The sequence below is a fragment of the Prinia subflava genome, chromosome 5, assembly GCF_021018805.1.
Source record: "Prinia subflava isolate CZ2003 ecotype Zambia chromosome 5, Cam_Psub_1.2, whole genome shotgun sequence".
NCBI lineage: Eukaryota > Metazoa > Chordata > Aves > Passeriformes > Cisticolidae > Prinia > Prinia subflava.
This window is the reverse complement of record NC_086251.1, coordinates 30753591-30775243: the sequence shown is the minus strand read 5'-3', so window position 1 is coordinate 30775243 and position 21653 is coordinate 30753591. Positions and strand designations below refer to the sequence as shown.

Below are 21653 nucleotides of genomic sequence, written 5' to 3'. Positions count from 1 at the left end.
AATGTTGCAGGGTTTCACTGTGTTGTGTTTGGTCTTGTAGCTTTTACAAAGAATTGAAGACCCTGGTGTTTGCCTTGCCATCAGTGAGCAGTCCCTTGACCAGCATCCGAACTTGGCAGCTTCTCACTTCTTGGCCGATTACCTCACAGCTCACTTCGATGACAGTCTGACAACAGCACGCAGGAATGAGATCCAGGCACTCTATATAGGATCCAAGGTCAGGAAAACCCCTGCCTTGAGGGATAAGAGGGATAACAGCAATAAGTAACTGTATAAGTAATTTTGTAATGCATAGTATTTCTGTGGGGAGTGGAGAAACACACAGGCTGAAGGAGGATAGGGTGGAATAAAATAAAATGGTGGAGTTTATCAGAACACCTGCTATCTTTGTCCCAAACGAAGAAGAAAGTATCCTCAACTTACTCTCTGTCAGTAACACCAAATGTCCTACATATACCCACCTGTATGGTGGTTTTTTGACTTCATGTTTCTCCCAAGTGCCTTCCAGAGGTGGAGAGTATCACTCCTCTTTCTGAATGGCCACTGCCTTTACAGAAGTCACACAGGTTCTGTGCTCAGCCTGGGAACAGATGCATTAATCAGCAGATTACCTTAGTGGAATTCAGTACATGTAAAGAAAATGCAATGCTTTTGGTAATGTCTTTTTTGCTGTAGGACTGTAAACAGCAGCTTGCTCCAGTGTGTGCCTCAACAGTATTTTGCTGGGCAGCCTGTTTCCTTACTTGTTCCTTCTGAAGACATGACTTAATTTGAAAAGCGTCCATATTAACTGTCAATCCAGAGGAGAATTAATTGCTCTTAACATTTCTCCTCTTAACATTTCTTCAGGTGATAGGAGGATAAGGATTGGGATAATATGCTTTTTAGAAGTTTATTTTAATAAGCAAATGTGCTTCTGTTCTCTGCTAGAACATACTTGTCACAGGGTCACAAAAGGTTTTTGACTCTTTCATATCCTCTGAAATGAGGCAGTGTTTTATAGAATGGAAAGAGGAAGCTAAGTGATTCTGCAAATCCTCTCAGTAATTCTGTAACAGAAGTAGGAATTAGTCTTGGAGAAGTCCCACTTTTTCCTTTTTTTGACCTCCACCTGTCATTCCATTCTCTGCATAAGTTATTGCTCTAGTTTCTTGTCTTTAATCTCACAGAAACACAGATTTAAAGGTGTGTAATTTTATGATACATTTTTTCCTTGTGTCTCAGGTGCTGCTGACTCTGCCTGAGCTCTCCCGTGTTAACTACTTCCATCTCTCCTCAAGGCCACTGCTCATGTTGGAACAGCTCCTCATGAATATGAAGGTGGACTGGGTAGCTGTAGCTGTGCAGACACTGCACCAGCTCTTAGCTGGGCGGGAAATTGGTTTTACTGTAGAAGACATTGACAATTTGCTTTCCAAGTATGCAGAAAAAGCTCTCAATTTCCCTTTCACATTAAAAGAAAAGAGATCAGGTAACTGTCTGTCAGAATGCTGTTTTTCATTTGGGAGAGAAGGGCCAAAATCCTCACAGAATAATTTCAGCAATCATTGCGTGCCATAACATTTTTTAGATGCGTGCCTCGAGTCTCCCTCTAGCCTAGAACATATTATGGAAGTCCTTGCCTTTCTTGTAAATAGGTGTTTTCAAGGACCAACAGCTCCAAAAGTTTCTCAGACTTTTTTCCCTGTTGTTCCTTATTGAGGTTTCTTTTTTTGTATAATACTGATCAGTTTTATTTAACTCCTGTTTAATGCAAAGTCACTTACAACTTAAGTACTTCTAAAGCCTGCAGCCAACTACATCTTCCCTCAAGTAGAACGGGAATTTAGTCGTGTGTAGTATTTCCTTCTACCAGAGTGCTATTCCTTTTTCATACAGAAAGCTTCTAGACTCGTTGTGTGTAACAAACTTGTTACGGTTCTCCTTTCTGGCTTGCCAGTTGCTTCTTATCCATGTTGTCTTTGAGTCTTGTGCACTTCTTTTAGGGCATCTTTTAAGGTTTTAGAGCTGGAACAGCAGAGGGTGCTGCAGATCCATTCCCAATGCTTTTGTGTTGCTGTATTAAAAACGTATGGTTCTGTACCTATCCATATCTATTTATACCTGCTGATATGGTACCATTCTGCATTATGCTAGTTTCCAAGTGTTGGCTTCATTTTGGGATTTAAAGATGCAGCTCTTGCTAACATAAAACATCAGACTGATCTATCTCTTTCTGCCAAACAATCCATAACTTTGCGAGTGTGCATATTCCTTCCAATGTAATGTGAAGCATTTAGTATCTGTCATGAGCATCTTGTATTAACTAATTGTTGTCACATCACTGCTGTATAATTCCTATAGCTATCATCACTCCCTTGCTTTGATAAGGACCCCTGTCTTTGTTTTATAGATAATTGAATTTTATACAGTTTTGCATTATTTGCTGTGGACTAGTTTCCATGCAAACAGTAATATGTAATTCCATAGGCACTCCTGTTTTGTGCTGACCTTCTTACTTACTCCTATGAATGGATTCCTCTAATCTTCTTGAAAACAGATAGATGTATTGACCAGTATTGTCGTCTGATTTTTTTCCCCTTTCTTCCCTTTGTCCTAGATTCTCTGATACGTATTCAAGAAAGTCTCAATCAGGTATTGGAGTGTGAAGCATTGTCTAAATCAGCGTCATCAGAAATGTCTTCTGTCAGCTTTACTGGTAAGGTTAAGACCTTGGTGCCTGTTGGGGTATAACCTCAGCAGCAGCCACAGCTGCTTGATCTTTCCCCCAGCAGCCCCTTCACAGGTGGGATGTAGAGGAGATTTGGAAAAGGGTAAAACCTGTGGGTTGAGGTAAGGACAGTTTAGTAACTGAAATCAAGTAAATTATAGTAATGATGATGAAGAAGAAAAGGGAGATAAGACAAATGGAAAAGAAGAACAAAACCCAATAAAAACAAATGCTGTATAATGCAGTTGCCCACCTCCTGCTGATCAGTGCCCAACCCATTCTCCAGCAGATTCTATTTTATGTTGTATTGCTTTTTTGGTGTCCAGTGGTATCCATGGTATTTTTTTTCTTCCTCCTCCAAGACTCTGGTTGTGATACAAGAACAGATGTTGACATGTTGTCTTATACCTCTCTAATTGTTGTGGTAAAGGTTTCCTATTAAGTACATTCTCTTGCTTGTCAGCATTGAAGTACTGTAAGTTCACAATCTTACAGTCTTAATTTAAAGTGTATATGTTCCTTATACAATGTTATTCTGCCACATCTACCTGAAAGATAATGGTAGTAGTCATCTTGTGAGGTAGAAAGATCTTATAGCCTCATTGAATCTATAGTGTTCTCTGGTACTTGAGCCTCCATTAAACAGCTTAAATCCCATTCCATGTTTTTCTTGGCCTGGCTCATTTTCAGGTGTAACCATATCTGCAAGTCCCAGAGACAGAAGTCTGCAGCAGAACTTGTCTCCTCAAGAATTTGTGCCTCCTGAGAAGCCACCACCAAAGCAGCAGTGGATACCTGATGACACTGAAACAATATGTATGGTCTGCAAAACTGAACGTTTTACTATGGTAAGGAGCAAAAACAAAGTGCAGACATTCCTAGAACTGTGACCTTAATATGAGCACTTCCTCATAGTCTTTTTGCTGAAAGACCTGAGCTACTTTAGCAGGTTTGTCTGCATCACCACGGGCCCGACAAGATTGCCAATCCTTTGGTATTTAACCACTGGTTTCTATTTAGAGTGGTCGAGGAGACTGGCAACAGTTAGCTCCTTGCAGAGTTCCATGAAGTGGTAGAGCCTAAAGAGGAAATCTGTCAGCAGAGAGAAGAACTATGGGATCTCAAAAATGTGTAACAACAGCAGTGTTAATATTCCAAAAGGCTATCTAGTTGACTCTGCTGGCAAGAAATAACATGATCCCTGTATGATTCAGATTATAAGTATGGAAAATTAAATCTTTGCTGTTGGTACTTGAGCAATTGCATTGGTGCTCTAAGGGAGAACATTAATTTTTAATTTTTCAAGTGTGCTGGCAGTCTGTTATCTTCTGCTGCTTAGAAACAGTACTGTTTTCTCAAAAGTGTCTGTTGCTTTTGAAGTTGGAAATTTCTACAATGGTATCAGAAAAATAGTCTAGAGCTTTTACCTTTTCCAGGATGTGATCTAATTAGCTTTGTGATCAAAACTGGGATAATTTAAGTAGTAGAAACCCCAAAGCTGCTAGAAGCATATCTTAAGTACTGGCCTCTGGGTTTGGGTTTGATTTTTTTTTCTTTGCTATGCTTTATTCAAAAAGGAATTTTAACAGAATCAATCACTGTATAATTCTGACAAGCCTTATCCTGCATGGTATTTCTTCTCTTCTTGCTCATGAGTGGAGAGAGACACAGGAGGGGACTTCAGTAAATTCTCCTAGTGACTCACCCATGACCTCTTTTGCTTAGTTTAACAGGCGCCATCACTGCAGGCGCTGTGGCAGGCTGGTGTGCAGCTCTTGCTCCACCAAGAAAATGGAAATAGAAGCTTGCAGAGAAAACCTCTCTCGTGTGTGTGATCAATGCTATAGCTACTACAACAGAGAAAATGTGCCTGGCTTGGTGCAAGACACAAGCATGTAAGTCCTTCTGTCCTAGTTCTCCTCCATTTTCAGCAGAGTGCATGAACAGAATGAGAGAGACATGAGCATTTGGATTTATGTGGTAACATCAGCTCTTTGGCCTCCAGCTGTTGGGACTTTCAGGTTTGGTAGGTGTGAGAATGTTCCTTATGCCTCACTTTCATGTTGGAAAGAACATTGGAGGGTCAGGCAACAAAATCTTTAATTCTTTAAGTATCAGTAATTCTTTAAGCATCAATTAATCACTGACCTAAGAATTGAATGCTTTGATGCAAAATGCAGCACAAATTGCTACAGTGTGACATAGTTCCTTGCAGTATACTCAGCCCCTGGAGTAGTACTGCATGTTGACTAGCTCTACTGAACATACCAGTGTTTTAGTTATTCCATAATCTCTTGATTTTGGCTCCCTGAACCCTTAGGAATTAAAAAGCAAGTTTCTGATTAGATAGGCTTTGAAACTGCCTTTAATAAAAGGGACAGATGTGATGACAGATTTTCATGATGTGGTTGCTTTCAGCTGAGCATTGGACTGAAATTCATTGTGTGTCCCCAGACCAGCTGGTGAAAAGTGCAGCTGAAAAGAGTTTTACTCTCTGTGACCTTGGGCAGGCTTGACAGGGTCACAGAGAGGAAGATTTAGCCTTTCCAGCCGTGCTTTCAGACACATTTCCCCTTTTCCTGTCAAGCCTGCAGATAGCAGTACCCACTACAGCAGTATCAGCAGGTTTCCTGGGAAAGAGCGCTTCTGTGCAGGTCTGAAGAGGAACCTGCAGTCACTTGCAGCTCAACAGTGGTGTCAGAATGGGTGCTCACATTGCCAGATTAGGCCAGCAGCACTCAACACTGTGCTTGAACGCCACCTGCCAGGTTTTAATTGTCTGGGATTTTTTATACTCACCCCGTTTGTGTATCAAACCCAACTAAATCTTAAGGACAGAGACCTGGATACCAAAGATTTCATTTTAGCTCTGACATGTCCTGATACTGGCCAGTTCTTGTTCTCAGTGTCTGCTTTTTTATGATGTGTGCAACTGTGCTGTTCCTACAGAAGGTCATAAAAGCCAATTACTTAGTGCAGTTGAAATATGACAATACAGAGGCAGAGTGTTGGATTTCCAGACAGAAAGGATTAGGGGCAGGGCAGTGCATTGAAAAGGACAGACAGGGATAGGTGTTGGATTTGTACACAACACTGTTCTGAGGAGGGTAGCCTTATTGATATCTGCCCTAAAACCATGTTTCCTCCAGTGTACTGGAGTAGGCATGATGGTTCTTTCTGTCATTTTATTACAGCAGAAAAGAAGATCAGGACCAAGTGGAAGGTAAGGATTGGAGTAATGTTACACCTCAATTTTTCGAAGTGCCTGATTAGCAGTTAGATACAGGAAGCTGATACACCTAGTTGCCGCTAAAGGGTGATCAAAACTTCGGTTACAAAATATCACTGATGGTTTTTGCATGTGGAAGCTGAAATTGAGCACTGCAAACTTCTGTGAATGGAAATTGAGACTTAGGAGAGATATCTGAGCCCAGTATTGAATGTGTTGGATGTGTGTTATAGAAAGGAACTGAGAAAGAGTTGGAGAATCCACTTTTCATTCTAGAAACAATTAGTGAGAGGCAGTGGTGTGAGCAGGAATTAATTAGCTCACTACAGAGCAGTGCTGAGGGATTCTCTTTTCATAAACCATGACAATTCTGAGTACCACTGTAGTGTACTGTGGTGTTTTATACCCCACGCTGCCTGGAGGTAGCACAGGATGAGGCCTCTCTTGTGGGTCTGGTTGTGTCCTGAGTTCCATCTCCTGTGTTGATTGTGTGAAAATAGTAATTGCTTTTTGGTGCCTCAATTTCCAAATCTAATATCTCAAGCTTCAGGAATAATACCAAAAATTTAATTGACTTTTTCTCTGCCATTTTTCCTCAGGATGTATTTACTGGTTTTGGTGTTTTGGGTGATTCTGCAAAATTTTCCTATACTGATATGCAGTTCTGTCAGAACAAGACACATTATTTGAAGTGCTTATAACAGTAGCGTGACACATAGTGCAAAATTTGCATTTGTGTAATAACAAAGCAAATAATATTTTTCCTTATTTTTTCTTTTTTAAGTATGGTGAGCTATTTGAGAGTTTTTTCCCCTGCTGTTGATGGAAGTTTGCTTTACTGCTACCTTTGTTTCAAGACTAAAACAGCTGAAGTAGCTTTTGTGTAGCATTGCTGCACATCACTGGACCGATGTGATCCATTCAATAAGAGTGGATAAGAACAAATCCTCAGATTTGAGAGGGAAAGAGTTTTATTTTGCTTTTCTAACTTACCTGGTGGGACTGTGAAGAAGGCTGATCAAGTATTTCCTAGTTTATTTTTACGAATTCAGTTTCCAGTTCAGCTTGGAAAAGTGCAAGGGGTGTGTTGGGTTTTGGTTTGGCTTGGTTGCTTTGGTTTTTTGGGGGTTTTTTTGTTTTTTTAATTTACCCTACAGTTTTAGAGTAACTCAACACTCTAAAAAGGAATGTGAAGTCTAAATGAGTACATTTTGAGACTTTCTAATTTTTTTTTCTAGAGGAAGCTGATCTTTCACAGATATTATATTTCTTGAATCATTTGATCAGAACTCCAGTTTTCTGCAGTACTATTTTTTAAGAAAATTTAACATTAGGAGTCAGGTCATCTTAAAATCTTTTGGCTTAAAGCTCATGGACTCTGTGGTCAAATCACCTGAATTTTGAAAAGAAAATAGAGTCAGTTAAGTCAATTTACCCTTTCTTTTACAGCATTATGCTTTGATCTGAAACCCACAGCTCTCAAATTTCCAGTTCTTTCCAGCTTAAAAATATTTAATAAGTTGCCTGAGGAAAGGCTGAAGAGGGGAGGCAGCTGTGCTTGATGCCCAGTAGCATAAGAGTTAAAAAATCATTTGAAGATATGTTACTGAACCAGTTTTTGGTAAAAGTGACAGTAAGTTTAGGTACGATTTGGCAGCCTGCTGAGGGAAGGCAATATTTCTGTGATCTGTGCTGGACATGTGATGGTGGCAGGAAATGGCACAATGAGAGGATTATAGATGACTGTTTTATGAGAGATGGGTATGTTCTGCATTATGTGTCCTGAGCTGGGTTTGTTGCTTCTTGTGCAATGGTTTTACCTGGTGTTTTCTATTTTGCTGTAGAAAGTTCTAATAATGAATATTCCACAGTGGTACGAATACCCAAGGCAACTGATCTGGAATGGATTTTTTCCCTGAATGAAGAGGAGAATGAAATTGTGCGCAGTGAATTTTATTATGAACAGGTGAGGTCAGGAGAGAGTCCAGTATAAGCAGTTCACTGGAGAACTACCTCAGTACCTTACTTATCTGTCTTTCTTCAAATTGTCAGGCTCCCAGCTCTTCCTTGTGTATTGCCATCCTTAGCCTGCACAGTGACAGCATAGTGTGTGGCCACCAGCTGATAGAACACTGCTGCAAGTTGTCCCAAGGGCTCACTAATCCTGAGGTGGATGCTGGACTCCTCATGGACATCATGAAACAATTGCTCTTCAGTGCTAAAATGATGTTTGTAAAAGCTGGAAGGAGCCAGGACCTGGCTCTCTGTGACAGGTGACTGAATCAGATTTTCACTAGGAGGTATTGTGGTACTGTCAAGAGCATTATCTTTTTTCATTGAGGAGTGGAGGTGGAAGGGTTGTTTTGTGTTCGTACTGTGGACCAGTTTAAATGAGAAGTTCATAATGCAGGAATAGTGTGAAAGTTCAAATAGGAGAAGTTCAAGTATTATGAGTACTTAACAATTACTAAAAGAACTCTCTGACTAGGAAGAAACGATTCACAAAGATGAGTACATATTTTACTTCTGATGTTGTGTATCTGCTTTCAGTCTGTATTTTAATACAGGATTTTAAACCCGTGCTTCCTGAGAATGAACATTTTACACTTTTTCGTGTTTTGTCCTACAGAGCTTGAGGTGGCAGGTGTGATAGCTAAATTTCACATGTACTGTTTTGATTTGATAAGATATAGCTGGTACCTTCAGTAGGTGTGTTACACTGCACATGGCAAAGAAACCCCAAACTATAACAAATACTCTGACAGGGTTGGTATGATGGATAGAGAAACCTGGTGTACTGGTGATTAGAAACCACTGTTCTAAGAGCTGTCTTTGACATAAAATTCTTTAAAGTATGGTAATAGTGAAAGCATATGTATTTGTTTAACATCTAGCTACATCAGCAAAGTGGATGTATTGAATATTCTGGTTGCTGCTGCCTACCGTCCTGTGCCGTCTTTGGATCAGATCCTTCACCCAGCAGCAGTAACAAGACTGAGAAATCAGCTTTTGGAAGCAGAGTACTATCAACTAGCTATCGAGGTAATGCCAGTGGAGGAATGTCAGTGTTAATTCTTCTGTAGTGGCTTTTGTTTTCCTCCCTCCTGAGTTCAGGTGGATGTGATGTGTGAAATGGACAATGTTTAAACCGTTACAAACTGAAATTAAGTTTCTTAACATGGAAAAAATAATTTTCTGAGCACTGGAAAAAATTTCTGAGGCAGACAAGTCCTGCTGTGGAGCAGGCTGCAGAAGGGAAGGATAAGCAGCCTTGTTTCCTGGTACAGTTAAGATTGGAATGGACTAACTGCAAGGGAGTGATTTAATGGAGGAACCTTGCAGCCAGTAGAAGGGGTGAGACACCCTTTGTGGCAGGACTTTATCTGAAGCTTAAATGTTAAGATTGTGTTTGTCTGTAATCTGACAGCAGACACTGGTAAGGCACCTTTCCCAGCCGTTCACTTGGAAATCAGCAATGTTGGCAAATCTGTACATCAGAGCTCATTTGATGTGGTTTATCATCATCTAATCCTGCTCCCAGGATTTTGTATGCCTCTCTTTTATGGCATTGCACTTTGTTAAACACAGGATTATGATACTACAAATAGTATTAAGATTTGTTAAGCAGTAATAAACAGCAAGAATAGATGACCTATTTGAATAGAAACAGCTCCTGTTTAAAAGCAGCTAAAAGAGCTTTAAGTCTACTAAAAAAATTAGGAATAAATTTTATCAGCAAAGTTGTGTGAAATAAAAAATATCTTGGCCATTCATGAAGCATCTTCTGTTGCCTTTTTTAAAAACACAAATCTGATGAATTCTGCTCTGTAAAAATCATGTGCTTTAGAAAAGCAGTTGTGAAAATGTGTTGGTTTAGAACTCATGAACTGAAATTTCCCAGATAAACAGTACTTTAAACCTATACAATAAAAGATACTTCCACATTTGGTGATTATGGGTGTTTTGGTAGTTGGCCTTTTGTGCCAGTAATACGGAAATAATCAGCAGGGTTTTTTCATATGGCTGTTTAGTTGTTTGTTTTTCATGGGAAATGTGCTCTAGGACAGGAAAGGTCAGAATCAGACTGTGTGATAAGCCATTTTTCCTATTTGCTGTACTGAGACCATGTTGTAATATTAACAAATGATTTTGAATTTAGGTTTCTACAAAATCTGGATTGGACCCAGGTGGAGCATGGCATGCCTGGGGCATGGCTTGCCTTAAAGCTGGAAATTTAACTTCAGCAAGAGAGAAGTTTAACCGATGTTTAAAGCCACCCAGGGATCTAAACCAGCTGAACCATGGTTCAAGGCTGGTCCAGGATGTGATTCAGTACCTGGAGTCCACAGTGAAGCCAGTACTCATCACAGTAAGAGCCTTTTCTGTCTGCTCTGAGGAGCTGTAGCAAAGCCAAGTAATGATGCACACACAGCTTATAGCAATGCACGCTACAATAGCAAAAGTGTTAGGGTGTTTATTTTCCTCCTTTGTCATGATTGTGTATAGAAAACTGAATATTGTTAGCTGTTTCATCATACTGAAGTGGTGCCTGAGAACCAAATCATAGGATTTTATAGCAGTTTGGGATATACTTGTGGGGTGAAAAGAGGCTGTACTGGATAATGTACTACTACTACAGTCTAAGGAAGATAAGCTCAATCCCAGCAGTATTTTGTGATGCTGCAGTGATGCAATTTTTCTACTGAAACTCTGGTAACTTCACAGAAGTTCAAAGACTTTCAAATGCTTTCACACTCCTCTCTTCAAAAACCACTATAAAATGATTTGGAATTCTGATTAGGTACAAAAAAAATTACTTTTTGTACTAAATAACTGCAGAATCATGATGATGAATGACCAAGTATGTATTTTAGGAGAATAAAAAAGCCTCTTTGAACTAGGTTGTTGAAGTAGCTGCTGACATTGGAATTTTTTTAAACTAAGCCTTGTAACTGTCCTTGAAAATAACTATGCTGGGTACAGCAACTTTCAGCACATCTGGTGATAGCAGTCTTCCAGTGTAGTGTTTATAAAAAGCATTTCTGTATTCTCACCCCTCTGAAGCAATTGAAAATAACAGTAGTAGAAATGCTTCAGGGCTGAATGACAAGACCTGTCTGAAAAGAAGGTTTTCTCTTGCTGATCCCCTGTCATTGGTTCTCTGTGTTAATGGCAGGATGATGATTACTTTGCCACATTGAGGGAACTTGAAGCAACACTGAGAACAAGAAGTCTGTCTCTGGAGATGATGTGTGAGGGAAAGATTCAACACAACAGCTATTATCAGGAGTGCTTGTTCTATTTACATAGTTATGGCACTAATCTGGCAATAATCAGCTTTTACATGAGGCATGACTGTATGAGAGAAGCACTGCTTCACTTGTTAAATAAGGTGAGTAATTCAATTTTCATCACCGAAACTGGAATTTGAAAAACAGCAATGAGCATCATACAGTGTTTGGGTGTTTTTCTGCAAGTTGGTTGAGGTCCTCAAATGCTCTTGTACAAACTGTCCAGTGACTGACAGGAATCAGTGAGAGAGAAGAACAACATTGATCTTTACAGATCTGCAGAAGAGAAGAGAATGCGCAGTTTTGGTTCTTTTATAGAGGTCCTGCATCAACAGCACTTTGTCTTTTTTTCTACAAAGTTGAAAATCTGGGACTGTTGTCATAGACTTCAGAAAAGAGAAGGAAAATTTTGAATTCCAGCATGCAGATAACATTAGACACTACTCTCTATCCCTGTGCCTTTATCTCGTGGTATTGTTTGTTGAATCAGATCACCTATGTTTGCACTTCTGTAACTATTAGCAATATAAGGGAATACGAGGACAGAAGTCTGGGGAACCCAAAATGTGGTTTCCAGCTCTCCCTTAAGGAAATTGCCTAATGTAAGAGGACTTAAGTATCTCTGGAGTAAACAGTTCTATTGGTGCTAAACTACAATCAAATCTAGAAATTATTCCAGGTTCTTACTAAGACATTAAGAGTGCCTCTTCAGAGATGTGAATCCATTATATCTCACCAGCTTGTGAGAATTTGGCATTTTCTTTGTTTCCTTTTCTAAGTTGCTGTGCTTGTGTTTGAATTACTGATTTTTTTATTATTATTATTTGAAATAACTCTTACTGAGAATGTACAACTTGAAACATCAGCTTTCATTATCTTTTATCTGGTTATGAGGTTTGTTAATAGAAAATTAGGTTGCCTTATCTGCTCTGTTGCTCATTGTAGCATCAGTCATTCTAAGCTCTTACAGTCATCTGCATATTGAATAACCTTTTAAAATGTATCCTTTACATCAGTTTCAGTCTGCTTTTAAAGACAGGTTGCATATTTTTACAATGTAGCCAATACAATTTCACCTCTTAAATAGCAGACTTGGAAAATACTCTAGACAGACAATTTGATGTGTAAGTTTTGAACAAGGTAGTAATCATACAAACCAGAGAGGAGGGTTTGTTCCCATAAAGCTGTAAGTATTAAGTTTCTGACTAAACATTTTGCAGTTGGTTGTTTGGATACATTTTATATGTACAGACTTTGTCACTTGTATATTATTCTGAGATACAAAAAAAAATTTCAAAAAATTCATCTCAAGTCTTCAAAACATTTGTGGTGGCCCTGCTGACACATATTAATGTTACTGTGGAAGGAATCATGTGTGAGGCTGCATTTGCATGACCACAGTCAAGAGGTCAAGGGAAGTAAATATCCCCCTCAGGTCACTACTTGTGAGGTTTCATCTGAACAACTGTGCCTGGTCCTGGGCTCCCAAGTGCAAAACACACTGTCAAAGTGAAGCAAGGCTAATTGAAGGCCACCATCTAGTGAAACACCTGATATTTGAGGAGAGTGATAGAGCTAGGTTTTTCCTGCTGGAAGGAAAGGCAAGAGGAGATCTGTGCTGTTTTCGGCTACCAAGTGGGTGATTATAGCAAAAGTAGAGCTATGCTTATCTCATATGTGCAGTAAAAGGGTAAGAGACAGTGGACACAATTGGGCGCAAGGGAAATTCCGACTGGATATGGAGAAAAAGGTTTTAGGTTTGTTTTGGGGTTTTTTTTGGAGCATATATTTAGACATGGGACCAGGGCCACAGGGAGATTGTTGGATCACTCTACTTTGTCTTGCTCAGAACTTGACTGGACAGGTCCAGAGCAGCAGGACCTAACTTGGAAGTCATTTTTTGAGTAGGATTTTGAACAAAATAACCCCCAGAAATCCCTCCCAGTCTAAATTATTTATTAATTTTATGATCTCTGTCACTTAATATGCCTTTATATTACGTAAGGAAACTAAGCTACAGTGGCTTTGTTTCAAGCTACTTTCTGTTTGTGTAGGAATCCCCATCAGAAGTGTTTATTGAAGGGATCTTCATTCCAAGTTATGAAAGTGGAAAGCTGCATATGTTGGAGAACTTGCTGGAAACCATTGATCCAGGATTGGAAAGCTGGGGAGTCTACTTGATTGCAGCCTGCAAATACTTGCAAAGGAAGAACTATTACCATATTCTGTATGAACTGCAACAGTTCATGAAGGTAAGGTGAGGGACAGTGCCATCTCTTTCAATGAAATGCTGAAGGCTGTCAGACTTTTGGTTATTTACTTTGGGCTAAACCTGCATTCTGGACAAGTATATTTTTGCCTCTTTACAGTCTTAGACAACATAGAAAGGCCTGAGCTTACTAAAGCTGACCTGATCCATGTTATGGATCTGGCACATTGTATTAAAGAAAGCAGAGCATTGCCTGCTTTTGTGAGCCTTTTAGTGCAGACAGTGGTTACTGAAGGTGGTGTCCTCTGGTCCATCTCAGTGGTGAGTGCATTTCTTCCAGGATCACGTCCGTGCTGCAATGACCTGCATTAGATTTTTCACTCATGGAGCAAAGTCTTACACTGAACTTGGAGGAAAACAGGCATGGCTTCTAAAGATCAAGGACCATCTCAAGGTCTATCTGCAGGAGGTCTCAAGAAGTTCAGGAAGGAAAAAAATGGCATGCACTTTTCGGAAGAAAATGTCTGCTACAGATGTGTCAAGGTATCTATAAACAAGAAACTAAGTTTTAGGAGAGGTGAAATTCAGGCTTTAGACTTTGGCGTTTTTATTAGTTTAGCTACCACTTACTGGTTGTCCCTGACCCAAATCTGCTTTTATTTAGTTACAGGTGTAGGATTCCCATCACTTTTTCCCCAACAATCCAGAACAGTTGTTTCTACCAAAAATATGTATGTGTATCAGACTACCCTCCTTTAATTTAAAAAACAAACAGGAACCCTACACTGCACAGACAATTATACATCAGTCCACAAATGTTTTTTTTCTTTTTCTCTTCCTTCCTTCTCCCAAAAGCAAGCAGCTTTGTAGTGCTTCACTGTCTGCTTGGGTTAACCCAAAACACGGCACTATGTACAAGCTATAGGTGCCAGAGATAATTGGATTTCTGTATTCAAAAGTCAAAGTGTAAATTAGCCAGATCTCTCTTGTACTTGGGGTTTTATATCTTGGTTTTCTTAGAGACTTTTTCCTTTCTTTTTTTTTAAGCTAGACTGTTAATTTAAACCTGGAAGGGTGTGTGTGTGATGAGGTGAAAAAGCAGGAACAGATATTTATTTGGTGATCCAGTTTCTCTGAGTTAATTATTCACATTATTTCTTTGAAATAATGTGAATAATTGCTCAACTTCAGCTTGTGATGCATGTTAAGTGCACAGATCTGTAAAGTAATATTGCTGCAGACTCGTGCAATGGACAAAGTCAAAAAGCAACTAAGATAATTGTTTATGTCTTCTTTTGAAAGGTATTGAAGAAATTAGTTCCTATAAATAATAATTGATGCTTTCCCTATTACAAAATAAAGTCAGAATTTTTTCACTATCTAGGCACATCAATACAGTTGATCTGCAGATGGAAGTAACAAAGTTCCTGCATCAGTGTGAGAGCTCAGGAGCCTCTCAAATGACAGATTCCTCCTTGCCCACACTCTTTGGAAACAATAACATGAAAATGGATGTTGCTTGCAAGGTACTAATTGCTATTTTAAACACAGCTCTATTTTTCATCAACAATACTAACTTGGAATGCAGGTTGAAGCATTTGATGGTTGGAGCAGTTTCCTGTATTTTTATGGGCAGATTACTTTGACATGGATGCAACCCATCATTTATGAAAAAATCATCTTTTTCCTCAAAGTAGCAGAGAACTTGTGAGAACCTGGAGCTCATCTCCTCAAAGTTCAAATTTTCAGAGGCAGAGCATCCAACATACAAATAGTAATATTCCTTTTGACTGTGCATCCCATTATGTTTGGAAGCAAGGCAAATAACTAACCATTGTTAGCTTTGGCTCATCTCCATCTGTAAATTGCCTAATGTCCCTCAGGGAAGCAGAGTGTGACAAAAGACCCTATAATTTGCTGTACTTCTTGGGGTGGTGCTGTTTTCTGTTGAAGTAATGCATTTTCTTTTGGCCTCTGGGCAAAATCTGGATTTGCATTCATATTATTTAACTGTACATAATGAAAAAAGGAATGTGCATTCCCAGACTTGTCTGTGCCTCTCTTTTCAGGTCATATTGGAAGGCAAAAACATTGAGGAGGGGTTTGGGATTGCATTTAGAGTTCTCCAGGTATGGAAAAACTTGATATAACAAACAATATTATTACAAAGTAACTCTTGAAAGGAGCAATTATTTAAATAAAAGCCTTTTTTCCTCGCAAATGTATTTTAATCCCCCCAAAAGAAAAACTTGTTCAGAGAAAAATCCCAAGTTTAAGTCTCACATGTCCATGTATTTGTGTAAGCTTGGTAAAGAAATTAAGATGCTGTTTCAGTAGGACATTTTTAGAGTAATTGGGTCCTACAAAGGAATGAAGTACAGCTTTTCCTTTGCCTTGAACCTTGTTCGGTGTCTTAACTCTGACAAACCACAATTATAGATTGGTATAAGACCTCTCACGTGGTAGCTCTCTGCAGTTCATGACAGTCATGCAAAGACAGTGAATAAATAAGGCCAAGGCTCTCTGTTCTATTCTCCTGATTTGAGAGCAAAATTAATTAACTGGAAACTCTTGCTGGGGAGCTCTCAATCCTCATGTCTGGGTAGAAGTTGAGTGATTATTAGTCAGCATAACTCATGAGCCTCTAAAGTCTTCTGATAGTAGACAGTAGAGCAGGGCACTTTTGGACAGAGGTGGCACACTGAAAGAGTATTTATGGATGTGGCTGGCCCTGCTCCTTCTTTCAGGTCAGGATGTACAGGGCAGAATTCCTGTTTGTAAGGAGATGCAGAGCCTTACAAAAACAGCACTTCTAAGCAGCAGCAGCCACTGCCTCCAGTAAAAATGGAGCAGCAAATCCAGCTGTCTATCACTCCCATTTCCATCTTTTTTTTTCTTTACTTACTCATTGCTGGATCAGTTCACAGCTTTTATCATCTCTTTCCCCATGTGGATGGTGCACGATGGTCAATTTTCTTCTGTTTGGGGTGTCCAGAGGGTGACTGCTGGTGGAGAGGCTGGAGAGATACAGTGGGAACATGCTAAGTGAGGGAGAGGTGGGTAGGGATCTAGGAAAGATTTTGCCAGAAGAAATAAAACTGATCTTTTGCCACTCTTGAAAAGAAGGCAGTAACAGCACTCTTGTACTTAAGCAGGATTGATTTTTACAAGTCTGGTTACAAAAAACCTTTAAGTCAACCCTTAGCAGTGATGAGTGGAAAACCAGAGGCTCCTAAAATAGCTTTGACATTTTGGAGCGTGTTGTGGTATTTTAGTCCTTAGGAGAGACTGCCTTAGTTGTGTAGACTCCCTCTGAGAAAGCCTGCTGAGAACATTGACCGTATTGCTCTGATGTTCCAACTACCTCTAGGACTTCCAGCTGGAGGCTACAGAAGTGTACAGCAAAGTGGCCAAGCAGCTGGTGAAGCAGCAGAAGTACAGCGAGATCCAGCAGCTCCTGAAGTGTGTCAATGAGTCAGGAGTGGCAGCAAAAAATGATGGGGATAACATTATCCTAAACTGTCTAAATGAGATCAAAAACATTCCTGCTGAGGTAATTCTATCCTGCATTGTGTCCCTTTTGAAGTAAAAAGGATATAGACAATAGAGGCTACAGGGAAGTCTGGTGCCTGTACTGCTCTTTTAGTGAGTCCTTCGGATGTTCTGGCTCCATACTACGGGCACAGTTTAAAGGTGGGAGTGCATGGTTTGCTTTGTACAAGATACTCTGAGAGGAAACCAGAAGTAGCTATAGCACACTCCTACCCTGCACTTCCAAAGATGGGGACAGAACATTTGCTTCACAAGATCCTGTCAAATGCTGCTGATTGCAGCAGGAGGTGTTGCCTTCAGTGAGGCTTCCCTGGCTAACACAGAGGATGTGTAGAGGCAGAAACCTCCTGCCTCTGTAGGAACCAATTTTGTGATTCCCTTTGCCTACCACAGTGTTTTTTCCATCCCAGTGAAGAAAGGAAATCCCCTCTGCTAGTTCTATCAATTAGACTAGGGGGCGCAGTCCACTTTTTGGGTCAGGGTGGGGCATGGGGTAACTCCTGCTAACCTACAAATTCATTTCACACAACACAAGCCATGCCCATGAGAGACTCATAGCGTTCTCTAGGGATACCCCCCAGAGATGGCAGGCAGGAAAAGCTGTAGGCAAAGGGAAGACTTGGAATTGGTATTTTTTTGTATTTTGTACATCTGCAACTCTTGCAGTTGGGACAGTCTAAGCACCTGCTGTGATCTCAGCAGCCCTGCCTGTCCACAGGGGTTTGATCCCTGATGGGGTAACATTTTGCAGACTATTACCACTTTAAATCTGAACACCTTTTCCCTTCTTTGGATACAGGATCTTGATAATCTGATTCAGGATATGGAGAGTGATGAAAACAAGGTAAGTAAAAGCACAGTAGCAAGAGCTAAAGAGCCCAGTCTTGGTCTGCAGCTTGCAGGCTGTTTTTTGCTGTGTTCTCTCTCATCCTCATGCAAATAAGATTTTTGAAGGCTACTTCCTAGATTGTAGAAATCACTGTGGGTTCCTCAATGTCATGGTGTTTGTGACTGTAAAGCTGTGACATACAGGTACCAATTGGGACTATCCCTAGTATTTCCTTGAGAGCACTCAGAGTGAGGGCTGGGCTTTATTAGAATGGGAGGAAAACTATTTCAGAAAGGCACACTGGTGGGTTTGGTGGTTTTGTTATTCAACTTTTCACATAGGTGAACATCAGTTTCTAGTAATGGCAGACCACTTCTAGTAATGATGACCACTTCAGCTTATTGTTTCAGGATTATACTATTTTGTGGTGATCAACAGTTAAGTGGTAAAACTTCTCCAGCTGACAGACTTTTTCTCTCTGAGGAAATGAAGCCTAAACTAGTTTATTTCTTTGCTGGCTTTCATATCAACCAGCCAAGCCAATGGCAAACTGTAGATGCCTGTTTATAGAGGTGGCTGTTACTCAGCATTTGGGGATTGTTGGAGATCCTGAGTGACACAGCTGGGAGTAAAATCTAAAGATTTGTCCTCTGTCTGCTCTGAATGACAAGCTCACTGTTGTAAGCAGATTGAAAAAGGAGCTTTGCATTCTGCTTTTCTGTAAGATCTATCACTGAAAGATGGGAGTTTTTCTAGAACCAGCAATGGAAGAAAATGACAGATTCAGACTCTATGAGGTTACTGTAACTAATGCACGAGATAGGACTCCTGATACTAATTTCATGGTCATACAGTAAAGGAGTGTATGCAAGACACAAACTCAATAAAATACACCTGTTCGCCCCTCTTTTTCACTGGGATCTGCTTCACGCCATGCCGTGTTTGGTGATGTACGTACGCACTTCTGACCTGGGTGTTTCCCGTGAGTCCTTGCTTGAGCTTGTGCAGTGAGTTTGCTTTAGCTCTCTGACCAGCTCTGCCTGCCTCTGGTGCTCAGATCCAGGCGTACCTGATGTGCAACAAGCTGCGCTCGGCGTACCTGGTGTCGGTGCGGCAGGAGAAGGCCCGCGCTGTGCAGCTGGTGCAGCGCGTGCGGCAGCTGGCCGAGAGCAGCGGCGACCACGTCGTCAAGGCCATCTGTGCCCAGTGGCTGGCAGTGCACCAGCCCAAGGGGAGGAATCGCCTGCCCCAGGGCACGAGGAAATAACGTGGAACTGAAGGAGAAGGCTTCCAGACAGCTCGAAGGCGTCTGGCTCCGCAGCCTCCAGGTAAAATGGAACTCTGTTGACTGATGCTGATGGCAAATGGATGCTGCTAATGTGCCTCTGGTGAAAGGAAGGGAACTAAATTACAAGTGCCAGTCCTGTATTTTGACAAACAGTCACTACCTCAGGGTGTTTTTTGGCTCTCTTTTTGATGGAGGCAGGGGGGCAGTTTCAAACTGAACAAGCAAGGATTTAGATGTATGGAAGAGAGCACAACTGTTTCTGACTTTAGTTTTGAGGTTTTGTTGTTTTTTAATTATTGGGGGGTTGATATTTTTTGAAAAGCACTGAACTTAATAATATGTGTTTTATTTTTAATCCAGAAAACATATGTAGAAAGGACAGAAAAATTTTATCAACTCAATGTAGCCTAGAGCATAAAAATTTTGTGATGTTTCCTGTAAAATTTTCAAGATTGGAGAGTTCTTCTGTTACAAAGACTAAAACTTGGGAGATTTTTTTAAGCCTCTAGACAAATAATTGCTACTTCTTTTTTATCCCCCCCACTAGTACAATGTACCCAGGTTTTTTTAGTTTGAAAAGGTAGGAACTGATTCTTTATGGCAGATTTGTACTTACCGGTCACACTGTGTGATGTCTGCCATAGATATGGCAATTGGGCTAGTGCCAACTAGATAAATGAAGTTATAAAGGGTATATCCTGTAAGGGGAGTACAAAGGGAAAATAAGCCTTTAAAATAGTTGGAAAATCACGTGCCTCTTTCTTTACTGTGGTAATACCCAACAAATCATTGCATGGCTTCATGCAAAGCAGCTTTATGACTGAATAGTTGACAGTAAATTTCCACAGTTTTTCATCAGGTATAGCAAAGAATAAGGATAGAGCAAGCCGTGGCAAAATGAAACAGGTGGTCTGTATCCGTGTCACATAGGGATGCATTTATTTATTACCAGGATAATTTGTCCCTGTCAAGTACACTAGAACACCAAACTGGATGTGCCCTGTCTTGACAGGTTTTGTTCTGAAAGTGTTAGGTTAATCAGTTTTATGGAAAAAAGCAGCAATCTTTGTGTAATGTCTGTGTTCAGGGATGCTGAAAAAACGTAGCTGCTTGTCTGCAAGTATTGGGACATGAGAAACTGGCAGAAATGTGGTAGACAGTGGTAGAACCTTCAAAAAAAGAGAACAAAACATTACCTTCCACAAGAGTTTGTTTGCTGTTTACATGTATTTCAGCACAAGGAGTAGGAAAAATAATTCACTTTCTCATTAGAAAGTTGTTTATATCAAAAAAACAACATATTTTCTGAAGTGTAATGTAGTTGTAAATAGTTTTACTTGACAGTCTCAATTATTTTATGTACTAAGAGTTTTGCACAACCCCCAAGCTAACAGACTTCCATGGTGTTGGAAAGAATTTGGTCCATCTTTTTCAGGGTTTCAAGAGCTGACACAAACACCTCTCTTTGGAGGTGCTCTGCTCAGCAGAGCAGAAATGACCACATATAGCTTTCAGAATCCCCTGACCACAGATTTGCATTATCTCATTAGTGAGCAGTACTAATGAAAGCTTTTGTTTCCTTGGCCAGACTGACGTAGCTTTCCATCAGCTTAGAATCATCAGGCTAATCCTAAAACGTGACACTACCTATGGCTTCAGTCATTTTTAGATCTCTGATTATGGGGGGGAGATTCTACCGTGTGTGGGTACCCAGATGTGCCGTGCTGTACCACCACCTGTTCTGCTCAAGTTCCTGCAGCTGCAGAGAGCACTGGGAGTGCAGTTTGCCATGCAGAGCCCTCAGTTCCATACCTGCCTTTTCTTCCTGACCTCCTTGCACTGTACCTGATGCACTTTATATGGACTTTGTTGTAATTTGTGTTCTGAACCTGGAATCGTAGGGATCTTTCTTGTACCAGCAGAACTGGAATTTTGACCCTGATTAATTACCTTGTGTTATAAATAGTGCAATTATCAAGGGGCTTTGAATTTTTGAGCAGGAAAAAGGGATTGAATACTGCCAGTTTAAAATAATTTCTCTGTTACTGACCAAGGTTTGTTTACAATTAAAAAAAATAAAGTATTATGACTGTTAATGTCTTTTCAGTTTATTTTTTTAACTCAGCAGAGCTAGGGGTCTCTTTCTAGATCTGCATTTTGCTTTTGGCTATGCTTAGTGGAATCATTGGAAGTGGGATATGGAATCATTAGAAGTGGGATAATTGTTCTGTCATGCCAAATTTATGTTTTACTGAGTATCAATAGCTACATTGACTAGAATGTCACATCTTTAGAAATCCCCCCAGCAGCTAGGTAGCCCAGGTAATTCAGCCTCATGCCTTACATGTACTCAGTAATCCTCTTTGGAGCTTTGCAAGTTAATCTAACTCTCCCTTACAAGCCTCCCTTTGAGACAGCTAAATGAGCTTTAGTTTCCTCATTTTTTACAGACCAGCTGAGAGGTGTAAATTACTTGCTCAAGGTCAAAGAGAGTGGATGTATGTCTATGGAAATGTTTATTTAATGTGTCTGATGTTAAATCTAC

At 40.2% G+C, this 21653-nt stretch overlaps 1 protein-coding gene across 1 annotated transcript in view; it reads left to right on the top strand.

Moving 5' to 3' along the window:
• Positions 1-21204, top strand: part of ZFYVE26 (zinc finger FYVE-type containing 26) — a 46830-nt gene extending 25626 nt beyond the window's left edge. Inside the window, 18 exon segments of the mRNA XM_063398765.1 lie at positions 41-217; positions 1225-1471; positions 2600-2698; positions 3401-3558; positions 4436-4605; positions 5905-5933; positions 7784-7905; positions 7992-8212; positions 8834-8981; positions 10099-10308; positions 11116-11331; positions 13285-13482; positions 13780-13982; positions 14824-14965; positions 15509-15568; positions 16810-16992; positions 17791-17835; positions 18878-21204. Of these exon segments, the coding sequence (XP_063254835.1) occupies positions 41-217; positions 1225-1471; positions 2600-2698; positions 3401-3558; positions 4436-4605; positions 5905-5933; positions 7784-7905; positions 7992-8212; positions 8834-8981; positions 10099-10308; positions 11116-11331; positions 13285-13482; positions 13780-13982; positions 14824-14965; positions 15509-15568; positions 16810-16992; positions 17791-17835; positions 18878-19087 (2838 nt within the window). The 3' untranslated portion in view covers positions 19088-21204.
• Positions 21205-21653: the final 449 nt, after the last annotated feature.